At 42.6% G+C, this 16,900-nt stretch overlaps 1 protein-coding gene across 5 annotated transcripts in view; it reads right to left on the bottom strand.

Moving 5' to 3' along the window:
* RTN4IP1 (reticulon 4 interacting protein 1) overlaps positions 1–16,900 on the bottom strand; it is a 49,225-nt gene that overhangs the window by 10,629 nt on the left and 21,696 nt on the right. For 4 of the 5 annotated variants that reach the window (XM_082633945.1, XM_082633946.1, XM_082633947.1 and 1 more), the window contains exons 6-7: positions 6,876–7,012; positions 3,464–3,647 (exon numbers count right to left, since the gene is read on the bottom strand). In XM_082633945.1, coding sequence (XP_082490071.1) covers positions 3,464–3,647; positions 6,876–7,012 — 321 coding nt within the window. Of the gene's footprint in view, positions 1–1,577; positions 1,653–3,463; positions 3,648–6,875; positions 7,013–16,900 lie in introns of those variants that run through there. The other variant, XM_082633948.1, reaches the window with a different exon arrangement.

Raw genomic sequence — 16,900 nt, 5'->3', positions numbered from 1 at the left:
GAGCCTGGGCTAACGCAAGCCTCCAGGTAGTTTGCTCTTGGCCCAGCGTGGTCTCGATATGCTATTCAAATACTGTCATTTTCTCTGCGTGTCAGAGCATGAAAGAGGTCAGGAAGCATTGGTCTAGACAACTAACTTAAAAACAAACAAACAAACAAAAACACATTTGAAGGCTTAGGTGGCTAGACACCAGAGGCACTGGGACTGTCCCAAGCTTAGAGCAGGTCCAGTTAATTACAATCACAGAAGACCTGTTCATGTACTTCTCCATAGGACTGGTTTTATAGACTATAATTAAAACCTTCTGATCATTGTTTAGAGTTCTAAAGAGGAACGGTGGTGGTCCTAACTGCCATATCTATAATTCCGTTACAGCAGGTTGCCCTGTAAAGTGAAACATTTGGTCTGCAATGGCAGAATTTTTATATTCTGCTCTAAGAGGTCTGTGTAGGTTTTCCAGGCCATCACAGGAGAGAGTAAACCAAAGCAGGCAGGCATTACAATGAGGCTTTAACTGTGCACATTCTCAGAAAGACATCAGAAACTACTTAAAAGGTTTTCACGTGAGATTACCACTATCATCTTTCAAGACGGGGGAAAGGGAAACGAAGAGAGCTATGCCTGTCTTACTCTCAGAGGATAGCTCTGAAGCTTAACGTGTAAGAGGTCTCACTGCAATTCAAACTGTGAAATTTTATGGAAAACTTAAACTTATATCCTAAAGCAGTTGGGAAGCCCGAGTTTCATGAAAAGAGAAGGAAGAGACAAAGGACAGCTAAGATTCCTTCCTCCACCACAAAGTGCCCCGTGGACACTGCTTCTGGCTGCCGTCTGAACCAAGTGAAACTAAAGAACCCGGACCAGGGCCTCCCTGGTGGCGCAGTGGTTGAGAGTCCGCCTGCCGATGCAGGGGACACGGGTTCGTGCCCCGGTCTGGGAGGATCCCATATGCCGCGGAGCGGCTGGGCCCGTGAGCCATGGCCGCTGGGCCTGCGCATCCGGAGCCTGTGCTCCGCAACGGGGGAGGCCACAACAGTGAGAGGCCCGCATACCGCAAAAAGAAAAAAAAATAAAAAAAAATAAAGAACCCGGACCACAGCGCCCGGTGTGTTCACTACTATCACCCAGACCCAGCTCCTAAGGACTGAGCAGCAGTCTCCTCCATCACAGCTCTTCTTCACCACCTCTAAGGACTTAGTACACAGCCTTCAAGAGACCAAAGTCCTAAACTTCACCCCGCAAAAGGTTCCAAATTAATTTCGAGAATCAAGAAGAAGCTAAAGATAATTATCAAGCCAGTCACCTTGCAAATACATGGCAGTGCTGGCTAGGTCGACATGACTCACAACCTTTTCGCCCTTGAGGAACCTTCTACTGCCTTTTTCCTGAGCCTGAAGTATTTTGTCTAATTAAAAAAAAACAGAATGTATATTTTCTTGTCACTTATTCCATTTCAACACTAATTCAGATTTTAAACCCATAAGCTGTAATTATCAACAGTGCATAACATGAAATTATAAGCCTCTGTCACCACTGCCATGTCGGGTAGAGAGCAGACTCTGAATCAGTCCTGTACGGGCTGATCTGCACTAGTCTTCAAGGCTCACCATGCACGGGATGTGTTCAGTTGGGTGACACAGCTCCTTACGGCCCTGTTAACAAAATCAGGCTGACTAATCAAATCTTTGAAACCCCCAGAATGACATCAATAGTTAGAGTTTCTGATTCACATGGGACATGTACTGTCAAGTCAAGTTGATACAATTCCAGAAGAAGCATGATGGTTCCATTAGTCTTTGTAGGCTCACTGACGGAAGAATACAATTTCCTTCAGTTTATTTATTTATTTATTTATTTATTTATTTATTGGTGAGTTGGGTCTTTGTTGTTGCACGTGGGCTTTCTCTAGTTGTGGTGAGCGGGGGGCTACTCTTCGTTGCAGTGCACAGGCTTCTCATTGCGGTGGCTTCTCTTGTTGCGGAGCACGGGCTCTAGTGCACAGGCTCAGTAGTTGTGGCACACAGGCTTAGTTGCTTCACGGCATGTGGGATCTTCCTGGACCAGGGCTCGAACCTGTGTCCCCTGCACTGGCAGGCGGATTCTTAACCACTGCGCCACCAGGGAAGCCCCTTCCTTTAGGCCTTTGAAATTCAAAAAAATTCCCATGGGGCTTCCCTGGTGGCGCAGTGGTTGACGATCTGCCTGCCAATGCAGGGGACATGGGTTCAAGCCCTGGTCTGGGAGGATCCCACATGCCGCCAGAGCAACTGGGCCCATGGGCCACAACTGCTGAGCCTGCGCGTCTGGAGCCTGTGCTCCACAGCAAGAGAGGCTTCAACGGTGAGAGGCCCGCGCACCGCAGTGAAGAGTGGCCCCCACTTGCCACGGCTAGAGAAAGTCCTTGCAAAGAAACGAAGACCCAACACAGCCGAAAATAAATAAATAAATCTATTTTTTTTTTTTTTAAAAAAAGAATCCTATCCTCTGCTTTAAAAAAAAAAAAAAAAAAATTCCCATGGACCTCTAAAGGTCCGAAAGCCCCAGTCTGGGAGTCACTGGCATATCCCAGTGTTACTACCATGGAAACAGCCAGCTCTATGCTGTCTTAATGAAGCTTCTGCCTTCATATACAAGAGACTGTATATATTAAGACAGTGAAACAGAGAGCCATCAGGTGCAGACAAGAAAAAAGCGGAAGGTGTACCAGATGGAATCAGGAGCGGTAATAATAGCTAATAATAAAGGCTAACATTTAACGGGACTTCCCTGGTGGTGCAGTGGTTAAGAATCCGCCTGCCAATGCAGGGGACATGGGTTGGAGCCCTGGTCCAGGAAGATCCCACATGCCGCGAGCAACTAAGCCCATGCGCCACAACTACTGAGCCTGTGCTCTAGAGCACGCGAGCCACAACTAGTGAGCCCGCGTGCCACAACTACTGAAGCCCATGCACCTAGAGCCCGTGCTCCACAACAAGAGAAGCCACCGCAATGAGAAGCCCACACGCTGCAACGAAGAGTAGCCCCCGCTCACCACAACTAGAGAAAGCCCATGAGCAGCAACGAAGACCCAACGCAGCCAAAAATAAATAAATAAATATTTTAAATAAATAAATAAAGACTAATATTTAATAAGAGCGTCTCGGGTACCAGGCATTGTGCCAAGTTCTTCACATGGGTGGATTATCTCATTTAATCCTTACAACATACAGCAAGGGAGATACACCATTAGCCTCATTTCTCAGGTGAACATGTTGAGGCTTAGTGGCGCTAAGTAACTTGCACGGGGCTACACAGCTACCAAGTGGAGGCCAGCATTTGTACCCCGTCAGTACGTGACTCCGGAGCCCTGCTTGCAGCCACTGTGCTGTGCTGGCTCCATGAGAAAAGAAACTGGCAGGAGGCAACCAAATTCCAGAAGCCCCAGGCGCCTGCTTGCTCTCACCAACCAAGACCCTCCCCCTACCTTCAATGTCTTAGAGCCCACGGTGACGCCTGTCTGCAACATGCCGTCCGCTATGCCCAACCGGTCCATGTTCAGGAGGAAAGGAGTCACCAAGGTCACATACGTGGCTCCTGACCACTTCTTGAGCAAGTTTAGAGCCCATGTTTCAGTGGATCCACCAACATTGTCAAGGATAAAATCAAACCTGGAGAGAAAGAATCAAATCAAAACATCCTGGTCAGCCTTTATCCAGGGCTCCAAGCCGCCTTCCCTCCCAGCGCCAGTCAGCTACAGGGTTTGTTTCCATGACAGCTCGTAGACAGCAGGGGGTGGATGCCCGGACAAAGGAGAAAAGGGCACACACCCACTTACTGGATCTCCGGGATTTCTCCACTGGAAGTCAAATGTCATTTTTTTAAATCATATTATTTTCAAATACTTTAAGGATGACTTAAACAAGTGGTTTTCAACCAAGGGTGATTTTGCCCCCCAGGAGACATATAAGGCAATGTCTAGAGACGTTTTTAGTTGCGACAATTGGGGGAAGCGGTGGGAAGGGGGTACTGGCATCTAGAGGCCAGGGATGATGATAAGCATCCTACAACGCACAGAACAGCCCCTCACAACAAAAAATTATCCAGCCCAAAATGTCAGTAGTTGAGAAACTAAGGTTGCCAAGGCTGAGAAACCCTGACTCAAGCTTTATAGAAAACTACAAAGCTACCCATCCAATGTAGGTCAAAGTACCCTTTCGTTCACATGAATACTTGAGAGAAACGTGTATTAGGTTTTGACCCACACACGTCATTTGCTTGTATTCCCTCCACAATCAGAACTGCTTGTAGAAGCATCCTCTTCACCTTATGGAATTTTCTTCTTTTGGTTTCATGCGCATCAGCACAAAGCAGAAGAGAAATCAACAGCCTGCTCTCAGTCTTCAGTTCTGCTCTAACATGCCAAAAAAATCCAGTCCTAATGGAATGCACAGGAACTGACAGATAGCGCCTTAAATCTAATCTAAAATGGCTATAATCGCTACCTTCTACTTAAAGGGGGTAAAACCCAATGAAGCTTTAAAATATTTTGGAAAACAAAGATCTATTTAGAGAATGCATGCTTATATATTAAGCAAATTGACAGAGGAATTCCTTTTTGGTAAGTCCTTTTTCCCTCCTAAATTCATCTGGATGAAGTCAAACATCAAAGCTTCTAACACCAGCTTTGGCCAACGTTGGGGCTCTTGAGTCTTTCATGGGACTGAACTAAAGAAGGGCTAATAAAAATTAAAAGATATGGAGTGCAGGAGAATGACCTTACTAGATGACTATTCTCATTAGAAAAGAACAGAAAAATTCTTTTTTATGAGTTTAAGTTTCTGCTTAAGTTTCTACTTTTAAGTTCCTATTTCATTCCCAAATTTTGGATAAACAAACACGATGACACTTAATTTAGATAAAACTTAAGGGCAGCCTGGTATTATAGAACAGGCACTGCCTGCAAAAAGAAGTCGAGAGACCAGGCTGTAGACCCAGCTCTCCCACTAATGATCAAGTGGCGTGACCTTGAGCATGAAAAAAACTCCTATCCTCTGCCCCTTATTTTCTCGACTGTAACGCCATAGAGTAGGACTGAAGGATTTCAAAGCCCTTTCCTGCTGGAAAATCCTAGGATTCAAATCTAAAAGGCTGCTATTTGGAAGGAGGAACAAATTTATTCTAGGTGGATTAAGAGGCCAACCTCCAGGCAGAAGTTACAAAGATCAATTTTAACTAAAGCGATCATTAAAAAAATAACGGCCTGCATTTGCGAGCTGGTGAGGTCCCCTGACTAGACAAGAGCAAGCAGAAGGGGCAAGGCCACTGGGCGGAGACTCGGAGGAGGAGAGTGAGGTGCAGGGTGGGAGGCTAGCCTGGGTGCACTCTCGCCTTCACCCGTCAGGGTCTCTATTCTCTGGCAAAAGATTCCAGACATGCAAAACACTCAAGGTGGATGGGGGGAAAGGGTGGGCCTCGGCCTGTCTCTGCTGCTATTCCTAGAAGCAGCAGAAGAGAGGTGATTGGCCGAAACTACCAGTATCTGGAAGCCTCGGTCCTGCCACACAGGCAGGGATCTCCTCAAGGGACAGTGTTAGTCCTCAAATGTGCCGTAGAGCGTGTTCCTGCCACGGGGGCTTTACATTTGGTGTTATCTCCACCTGCTCCTCTCCTAGATTCCCTCGACAAGTCATTAAAGAAATATTGATTGTAGGTCACTACACCATCCCGGGGTGGCGGGGGACACAGCAGGGAACAAGACCCCTGCCCCCAACACAAAAAAGTCCTATCCTCCTGGCTTGCTCCCCGAAGCCTCTGCCCAAATGCCTCACTTAGAGGCATTCTTCAACCACACCATCGCCAACAGCCTCCTCCCTCTAAAACAGCCTTTCTTTCCCCCTTTCACTGCATCAGTGTTCTTGAGAGCACTAACCACTAGAATACAAGCCCACGAAAGGGGGCAATGTGTCTGGTTCGCCACTGCGTCTTAGCCTGTGCTTAGAACACTGCCGAGCGGGAAGGGACATTCCATAAAGAGCTCCAGGATGATGAGTGGCCGGCTGCTCCTGGCTGTACAGCCAAACATCTACTGTTGGGAGTTGGGGTGCTGGCTGAGAGGCTGGGCTGTGTCAGATAGGGGCTCCCTTTGTCTCCTTTTTTTTTAACCCATGAAAATATACTTCTACTTAAAGTGGGCAAGAATAATTAGCTTCTGAAAACTAATTTAAAAAAGGAAAAATCTCTGAAATAGAAGCAGTCAAACAGCTTTCCAAATACTCCTCAGGCACACTCTCCACTGCAGCTTTGCCTGGGCTGGGTGAAGACCAGATTCCTAAGCACCCCCGTCCCTGCCCGAGCCACAGTCAGGATGGACAGGGCCTGAGAGAATTCCTGAATCCACTCTCACTTGGTACACTCTGTCAAACCACAGCCTGGCATTCAGACGCACCGAGAGCATCCACGGACTCCCATTACTGATATCTATACTGCCTTTGCTTCTCTGAAACCCTCATTATGAAGCCAAAACACTAATCATGTATTTCACGTACTGCTCTATGTTCTTCTTGTGGTGTCAAATGCCCCTGGAGGGGATACACTTCCAATTTTGCCTTCAGACCTGTTACACGCGAGCAATAAAAGGACGTTGACTTAAAAATTAGCAAAAGGCTAGGTAAGCAAAATTTCTTTCTCAGTACAAATTACATTACACGATCATGCTGTATTAACATCTGGAGTTAAAACAGAAACCAACCTAAATAACCTCTGGAGACATGGAGTGTTTTCTTAGATTCTTGTCTAGGATTCCAACATGACTGTAAGGCCACCCAACCACCTCAGGCTTGCATTATCAGCTGCCTTTGTTCCCACCTTCCCAATATGAACACTGTCTGAATACATACGGCTTTAAATGTTTCAACTGCTCTTCCATATTTCCAGATTTGTAATCAATTACATCATCTGCACCGAGCTTCCTTACAAGTTCACTGGCATCCTGAGAGCAAACCGCTGTCACATGAGCATCCCACGCTTTCATTACCTGCCCAAAAAAGGAAAAAAGGGGGGGAGAGGAGTAGAAAAACTGAATTAAATAAAAAATAGTTGGCACCATGTATCAGGTTAATCTCTAGACAATTCTAAGTGCTCTATCTTAACAAGAGCTGCAGGAAGCTATCTGCCAGAGACTAGTAAAATGATTAAACTTCTGTTCACTAAGAAAAATCCAAGAAATAGATCTCATTTTCCCCGGACAAGTCAGTTAGTCGCCTTGCTGTCATGAAGTTATAACCAATCCAATTATAGAAGGGCTCAGTGCCTCACCAGCATCAGAAAAGACAGGAGTTGATGGCCTTAAGCTCAGCATTTTCAATGATGACAAAGGTAAATGGGAAAAAAAAAATCACGTCCTCAGAAGATGAATATTTAAAATGCGTCCAGAACATAAAAATGCAACATCTCTTCATTTGCATCTCCAGTAAGTGTTAGTATAATCTTGAGTCAGACAACTGGGTAATCAGGTACTGGGTAATAAATGAAAGGTGCTCTCAAAAAGAGGAGAAGAAGGGACTTCCCTGGTGGTCCAGTGGTAAAGAATCCATCTTGCAATGCAGGGGACACGGGTTTGATCCCTGGTCAGAGAACTAGCAATCCATGTGCCGCGGGGCAACTAGGCCCGCACACAACTGCTGAGTTCGCGCACCTCAACAAGAGAGCCCGTGAACTACAAACTGCGGAATGCATGCGCCACAACTAGAGAGAGAAAACCCACAAGCCACAACTAGAGAGAGGCCCACACGCCACAACTAGAGAGAAGCCCGTGCTCTGCAACTGAGACCCACCACAGCAAAAAAAAAAAAAAAAAGAGAGAGGAAGAAAACATGGCCATTTTACTTTCAAAACATGCATCAGGTCCTCTCCTTTGGAGTAAAAGACCTAAATAAATGGTTTGGAGGATTTAAAATGCAGATACCTTATATTTTAAAAATAATACATTTTAAAATAACTAGACTTAAAAAAAAAAAGAAGGATTCAGGATTAAGTATCCAGAAAGCATCATGCTCCAAAATGACTACAGTTCCTTTCCATAATGACAATTTCATAGAATTAAAAGGGAGCCATCATCAGCAAAATTTGAGAACAGTTACTTGAAGTTCACTGAGAAATTTTCAAACGGGCAGTTATAGGTCATGACAGATCAGCTGTTTTCTCCCTCCTGTCCTCAATATCAGTTTCCTGAACTTCCTTAATATAAGTTGCAGAGGTTCACTAGAATATACGAGATCTGTGTCTGTTCTGTTCACTACTGAATCCCCATTCTGTGGTACACACAGATGCTGGAGATCTGTTAAGAACAAAAAACAATAAAGGATTTAAAAACTACTCACAATCTTATCTAATTTCTCACTTTTAAAAAGTAATACTGACCAAGGAATATGCCCTGGAAATCTGAGGGGAATTAAAACATTTAGGACTGACATGATATATGATAGTTTATGTTTATGGGCCACAAACACAGACACTTGAGTATAATGACAGGTTGCTTTCGACAGCAAGTCCCAAACTAAATTCAAATATGTGAAGAATACAATCCAAGATGACTATCCAGTATCTGTATAAAAAAAGAAACTGTCAAGGAAAAAGGAAATTGTGTTCTAAGCACCTACATTTAATTTGTGTTTTCCCTAAACAGTATTAAATCCTCAGGAAGAATCTGTCATATCTTGAAACAGTTCAATGAATTTTTTTCCAGATTTCTAGATTTTCCTCTCCCACTTAGAACTATCTAATATCTTTGCACACTACTAAAAGGTTTTTAAACAGCTTTAGTTGTTTTACTATTTTATGTAAACTAAAACACAAGTATAAGAGACGTCTGTAAGGCAGACACCACTCAGACAGAGACAGCAAGCTGGCTGCCACTCCAAAAGCTCTTCCCTGTGCCCGGTCCCCACACCAGACCCTCTCTCCCAAAAGTCATCGTTACCCTGATATTTATAGTAATCGCCTCCTTGCATTAAAAAAAAAAAGGTTTTATCACCCATATATGCATTCCCTAGATACCATAGTTTAGTCTTACCTACCTACCTATCTATCAATTTATTTGACTGTGCTGGGTCTTAATTGCAGCACTCAGGATCCTCGTTGCAACATGTGGCATCTAGTTCCCTGACCAGGGATCAAACCGGGCCCCCTGCATTGGGAGTGCGGAGTCTTAGCCACTGGACCACCAGGGAAGTCCCTATCCCCTTCACTTTCTTAAAATTTATCTGTGAAAGAATCTAGGCCATGTGACCTGCAGAGTTTTCCCCACTGGAAACTCTGGAATTTCTGATTGCACACCTGGGACAGTTCTACCTGTTACTCTGTCCTCTGTATCTTCTGTTTCAATCCATTTAGCAAGACTATGAATAATGTCTGGCAAAATTATAGGATGCATAGCATATCTGGTTGTTGCCCTTTTTATTATCTCAGTGGCTGTCTACTGGTGGTTGCAAAATGGTGATATTCTCTCTCTCCTTTTTTCACTTAGTAGTTGGAATACTTTTATAAAGAAGCACCTCTCCTCATATATTAGTTTACTCAGGTGTACAGTTCGTATAGAAAAGGCAAATAATTTTTTCCTTTTTTCAGTTTATAAAATAATAAATTGGGTTCCTATCAGCTTCCAAAAGTGACCACTTTTTTAAAAATATCATCATGAACTCATGGATTTAAACATAGTTGAAGGATTTCAATCCACTGTAATTATCATTATGATTACCGAAGCTCAAATTGTCTTCTTTAACAATCTTTGGGAGTTTCTTCAAGTTGGCTACTGAGTCTTTTTTTTTTTTTTTTTGCGGTACGCGGTCCTCTCACTGTTATGGCCTCTCCCGTTGCAGAGCACAGGCTCCGGACGCGCAGGCTCAGCGGCCATGGCTCACGGGCCCAGCCGCTCCGCTGCATGTGGGATCCTCCCGGACCGGGGCACGAACCCGTGTCCCCTGCATCGGCAGGCAGACTCTCAACCACTGCGCCACCAGGGAAGCCCTACTGAGTCTTTTTGACATGGCTCAACTAGCCTTTACTAACTTCCTTGCTATTAATATATTCTAGGCTCATTCTCGTACACTTTGCGCCCTAGATCTGGAATCTGCCTTTTCTCCAAGGAGCTGCATTTTTTTCTGTGTGTAAGCAATGATATTTCAAGAGACAGCTTTACATACATACATATACAAAATATCTCGAGTTCATATTGATACTTCCAATTCAAATTCCAGACTGTCAAGCTTTTACTTAACCTCTTCTCTGTTACATCTGTATCTCCTTTCCTCCACTCCTAAAATCCTGGTTGTCAAAGACAAAGGGGATGACAATTAAAATATGCCATAAATACCCAACTGTTCCATTGTATATTACAACATAACAGTCTCTGAAAAATAGTACTAATATCACTACCAATATGATTAATGAAAGGATTAAAATAATTTTAATATATGCTCTCTGTTCCTCCGCTTTTTAAAAACAGCTGTACTGTTTACCTTGTCAGAGCATATGGCTGTTACATACTACACTCTCTTTTTCTAAGCCCTCATTTAGTTTTAGTTCTACAGATAACTTTATATTTAACAGTTACCACCAGTCCTTGGTTCGATGTCTCTCTAGCCATTTTAGTTTTCAGAAGCTCATTTTCTAGTAGATTTCTCAGAAAGGGATCAGAAGAACATATTCCCCAAGTTCTTGCATGTTATTAACAGTTCGTATGTGCCCTTTAGTGTATGGAGCCCGGTTTTGCTATATATAAAATTCTTAGCATATTCCTTCTCAAGTGTCTTAAATATGTTACTCCATCCCTGCTCCCTTCACTAGCATTAAAGCACTGTTGTCAGGGCTTCCCTGGTGGCGCAGTGGTTGAGAGTCCGCCTGCCGATGCAGGGGACACGGGTTCGTGCCCCGGTCTGGGAAGATCCCACGTGCCGCGGAGCAGCTGGGCGCGTGAGCCATGGCCGCTGAGCCTGTGCGTCCGGAGCCTGTGCTCTGCAACGGGAGAGGCCACAAGAGTGAGAGGCCCACGTACAGCAGAAAAAAAAAAAAAGCACTGTTGTCAAAAAGTCTGCTGATAATTGAATTTTACTTACATGTCACATGCTCTTTTTTTAAAAAAAAAAACACTGCTTTTTTTTCTTAAAAAGAAAAAACCCTAGTGTATAAAGCAGAAACTAACACACCACTGTAAAGCAATTATACTCCAATAAAGATGTTAAAAAAAAAAAAGAATCGGTCCCAAAAGGGAAATGTGAAGGCAGTACTATGGAGAAACTTCCTCTACTTAACCACTTGACTCAATTCTAGACCATAAGGACCAAGTTTGACTTTAATTATCTTTCTTTCCAAGTCCCTTTCATTATATCCTCTGTCAGCCTTGGTTTCCTCATTTGTGAAATAAGAATAGTAATGCCCACCTTATAGTTTTGTCAGAAGATTAGACATTAAAATAATTAAATGCACCAGGATATTGTATCTAGCATCTAGTATGTACTCAGTAAACCTACTTTCCTCCCCCTTGTAAAACAAACAACAAGCAAAAAACCTGGTGGCACAGCAGTTAAGAATCTGCCTGCCAATGCAGGGGACATGGGTTCGAGCCCTGGTCTGGGAAGATCCCACATGCCGTGGAGCAACTAAGCCCGCGAGCCACAACTACTGAGCCCACACACCACAACTACTGAAGCCCATGCACCCTAGAGCCCGTGCTCTGCAACAAGAGAAGCCACCACAATGAGAAGCCCGTGCACCGCAACGAAGAGTAGCCCCAGCTCGCCGCAACTAGAGAGAGCCCGCATGCAGCAATGAAGACCCAACACAGCCAAAAAAAAAAAAGAAAATGAAAATGTCCCAAGGTTTTTTTTTGTTTGTTTCTCCTTTTTCTTTAAGTGCCAGTAATTTTACTAGAGCTCCCCTGGATATTGCTCATTCTGGGTCCATGTTCTTAGATAAGTGCTTTGGTTATTTAATATGTAGTTTCAAATCATTTAACTTCAGGAAAGCAGGGAAGTTTCTTGAATTACTGATTTTAGTATTTGTTCTATCCCCTTGTTTCGGTTTTCTTCATCAGAAACTCCTATTATCCATATAGCAATCTTCGTTCCTGTCTTCAATATTTGACACTTTCTCTGAATCTGTTTTTATCTCTTCCTTTCTTTCGTAATTTACAATTTTTCCTGTTTACACATTCTGTTTCTATCAGGCCAGCATTATGTGTTTGTTATTGAGTTCCTTCTAGTTTAGTCTCCATTGCTAAATAATTTTTTTTTTACTTTTTTTCTGAGTTTTCCAATTATGATTTATTTCATTCTTTCATGCTCCCTATTGTATTTTTTAGATATATTAATTTGTTTATTTTTAATTAATTTATTTAACTTATTTATTTTTGGCTGCATTGGGTCTTTCTTGCTGCGCAGGCTTTCTCTAGTTGCAACGAGCGTGGGCTACTCTTCATTGCCATGCACAGGCCTCTCATTGCGGTGGCTTCTCTTGTGGAGCACAGGCTCTAGGCGCGCAGGCTTCGGTAGCTGTGGCGCACGGGCTCTAGAGCGCAGGCTCAGTAGTTGTGGCGCATGGGCTTAGTTGCTCCATGGCATATGGGATCTTCCTGGACCAGGGCTCGAAACTTCTTAACCACTGCGCCACCAGGGAAGCCCTCTATCGTATTTTTAATCATTTTTTTAGCTTGTTTTTGAAATTGCAGGTTTCATTTTGATGTTTTCCAATGTGTTTTCATTTTCTGTAGATATGTTATTCTACCTTGATATTTATCTATTACTCAACTGTTTAATCTTATTAAAATATGTTCATTGTGAAACATAACACACAGAGAAAAGTACATGGAATATAAATGTACAGCTTAACAAATTATTATAAAGCAAATACTATTTTAAGCATCACTCAAGATTAAGAACTAGAACATCTCCTCACTTCCCCCTCCCAGTCAAAACCCCCCTCACTCCCTTAGAAGTAATAACAGCTATCAGGACTTTTACATGAGCCTCCCCTCGCCTTTTTGTAAAGAGATTTACTATGTAGATAAGCAGCCTTAAACAGTATTGTATAGTTTCACCAGTTCCTGAGTGTCATTAAATGGAACCATATAAGGTGTACTCTTGTTTCTGACTTCTTTCCTACTTGTAAGATTCATCTACTTCATTGCACACAACTATAGTTTGTTTCCATGGCTGTGTAATGTTCCAGTGTAAGAATATTCTGCAATTTACTTCCCTATTTTGCTGTTGATGGCCATTTGAGTTGTTTCCAGTTGGGGGTAATACATGTAATTCTGGTACATATCTTTTGGTGAACATGCATGTACAGTTGACCTTCTGTATCCAAGAATTCCACATTGTTGAATTCAACCAACCAACCAGGGATTGAAAATATTTGGGAAAAAAATTTGAAAGTTCCGAAAAGCAAAACCTGAATTAACAGTATACTTGCAACTATTTACAAAGCATTTACATTGTGTTTAGGTATTACAAGTAATCTAAAGAATATTTAAATTATACGGGAGGATGTGTGTAGGTTATATACAGATACTATGCCATTTTATATAAGGGACTTGAGCACCCATGGATTTTGGTATCCAAGGGGATCCTGGAACCAATCTGAGGTTGGTTCTGAGGTTGGTATACTGAGGGATGACCATATGCCTATCTACAGAGTACATTCGTAAAATTGTTAGGTTGTCATAGAGCAATTTATATTCAGAGTTACTAGATGGTGCCAAATTATTTTCCAAACTGGTTGTACCAATTACACTCTAATCAGCAGGGTATGATATTTCTCTTTTTCTCCCTCCCTTCCTCCCTCTTTTCCTTTCTTCCATTTACTTATTCATTAACCCACATTTACTGACAATCTGTGGATCAGGCCCTGGGTATCTGTCTTAGTCCATTTGGGCTGCTATAACAACATACCACGGACTGGGTACTTTATAAACAACAGAAATATATTTCTCACAGTTCTGGAGGCTGGAAGTCCGAGATCAAGGTGTCAACACCTTGATGTGTTCAGAGCCCTCTTCCTGGTTCATAGCCAGTGCCTTCTCTGTGTCCCCACATGGTAGAAGGGCTAAGAAGCTCTGCTGGGCCTCTTTCATAAGGGCATTAATCTCATTCACGAATGCTCTGCCCTCATGACCTAATCACTTCCCAAAGGCCCCAATACCATCGCTTTGGGCATCAGGACTTCAACATATGAATTTTGGAGGGACATAAACATTCAGACCATAGCAGTATCTAATGGTGAATTAGAAAGAAGTCAAGGTGTGAATCTCCTGGGAGTCCTTTCCCCTCTCTCCCAATTCAGTGAGCAGGTGGATGAGAAACTCCAGCACTATCCTGGTCCTCAAAAGGTCTGAGGTGGGGTCTGGGGAGAAGGATAGCACCCAAATTCTCCCTCCTGTAAAGCCATGTGGCAGAGCCTCTGAGTGCGCTCACTGGCCCCTACTGGGGAAAGGGCCTCTCTCCTCACCCTGAGGGAGGCTTAATCAAGCCTGCTCTCCCAGCAGCCAGCCAGTTAAACATGTGACCACAATGGGAGCAGCCACTAGGTGCCATCCCGTTCCTAGAGGCCTGGGGCGCTTTGCTTTGTTTTGTTTGAGGTAAAATTTACACACAATTCATAATTTTAACAATTTTAAAGTGTATAATTCAGTGGCTTTTAGTACAATGTTGTGCAACCATCATCACTATCTAATTCCAGAACATTTTCCTTACCCCAAACATAAACCCACACCCATCAAGCAATCATTCCCCATTCCCTCTTCCCCCCAGCCCCTGGCAACCACTAATCTGCTTTCTGTCTCTATGGATTTGCCTCTTCTGGACATGACATAAATGGAATCATACAGAAATGCGACCTTTTGTGTCTGAATTCTTTCACTTAGCATAATGTTTTGAAGGTTTATCCATGTTGTATTATGTATCAGAATTTCACTCCTTTTGATGGCTAAATAACATTCCATTGTGTATATATACCACATTTTGTTTTTCTATTCATCAGTTGATAGACATTAGGGTTGCTGCCATTTCTTTGTCCATTATGAATATTGATGCTGCTATGAACATTTGTATATAAGTTTTTGTTTGAACATAGGTTTTCATTTCTCTCGGGTATATACCTAGAAATGGAATTGCTGGGTCATAGGGCAATTCTATGTTCAACATAGAATTAAGAATTTTAAGAAACTGCAAATTATTTCCCACTGTAGCTGCACCATTTTACATTCCCACTAGCAATATATGAGGGTTTCAATTTCTCTACATCCTTGCCAACACTGTTATTTTCCTTTTTTTTTTTTTTTTTTTTGTGGTATGTGGGCCTCTCACTGTTGTGGCCTCTCCCGTTGCGGAGCGCAGGCTCTGGACGCGCAGGCTCAGCGGCCATGGCTCACGGGCCCAGCCGCTCCACGGCATGTGGGATCCTCCCAGACCGGGGCACGAACCCGTGTCCCCTGCATCGGCAGGCAGACTCTCAACCACTGCGCCACCAGGGAAGCCCCTTTCCATTTTTTTAATAGCCATCCTAGTAGGTGTGAAGTGATATCTCATTGTGTTTTTTTTTTTAATTGAAGTGTAGTTGATTTTCAATATTGTGTTAATTTCAGGTATTCAGGGTTTTTTTCATATTATATTCCATTATAAGTTATTGGAAGATATTGGGTATAATTCCCTGTGCTACACAGTAAATTCTTGTTGCTTATCTATTTTATGGATAGTAGTTTGTATCTATTGATCCCATACTCCTAATTTGTCCCTTCCCCCTCTCCCCTTTGGTAACCATATGTTTGTTTTCTATGTCTGTGAGTCTGTTTCTGTTTTGTATATAGATTCATTTGTATTACTTTTTTTTAGATTCCACATATAAGTGATATCATATAGTATTTATCTTTCTCTGACTTATTTCACTAAGCATAATATTCTCTAGGTCCATCCATGCTGCTACAGATGGCAATATTTTATATTTTATGGCTGAGTAATATTGCTTTCTGTATACATACTCTCTCTCTCTCACACACACACACACACACACACACACACACACACACACACACATCTCCTTAAGCCAATCATTCAATCGCAGCTTTGATTTGCATTTCCCTAATGACTAATGATGTTGAACATCTTTCCATCGACTTACTGCCCATTTTTATATCTTCTTTGAAGAAATGTCTATTCAAGTCCTTTGTTGATTTTTAAACTGGATTGTCTTTTTGTTGTTGAGTTGTGAGAGTTCTTTACATATTCTGGATACCATACCTTTATTAGATAAGTGATTTGTAAATATCTGCTCCCATTCTGTGTGTTGTCTTTTTACTTTCTTGATAGTATCTTTTGATGCACAAAAGTTTTGAATTTAATGAAGTCCAATTCATCTAATTTTTTTCCTCTTTTGCTTGTGCTTTTGGTGTCATCTCTAAGAATCTATTGCCAAATCCAATGCACGAAGATTTACTCCTATGTTTCCTTCTAAGAGTTTTATGGTTTTAGCTCTTACATTTAGGTCTTTAACCCAGTTTGAATTAGTTTTCACATATGACGTGAGGTAGAGGTCCAACTTCATCCTTTTGCATGTGCATCTAGTTGCTCCAGTACCATTCACTGAAAAGACTATTCTTTCCCCTGTTTAATGGTCTTGCCACCCAGGTCAAAAATCAATTGGCCACTGGGACTTCCCTGGTGGTCCAGTGGTTAAGAATCTGTGCTTCCACTGCAGGGGGGCACGGGTTGGATCCCTCGTTGGGGAACTAAGATCCTACATGCCGCATGGTGTGGCCAAAAATAAAATAAACCTTTAAAAAGTAAATCAACTGACCATAGGTTTATTTCTGGATGCTCTATTCTGTTCCATTGATCTATATATATATATCTTTATGCCAGTACCACTGCTTTGA

Source organism: Mesoplodon mirus, assembly GCF_964341445.2.
Source record: "Mesoplodon mirus genome assembly, chromosome: 10".
NCBI classification, from domain to species: domain Eukaryota; kingdom Metazoa; phylum Chordata; class Mammalia; order Artiodactyla; family Ziphiidae; genus Mesoplodon; species Mesoplodon mirus.
Note: the sequence above shows the minus strand (reverse complement) of the source record. Positions and strands in the feature narration are given on the sequence as shown.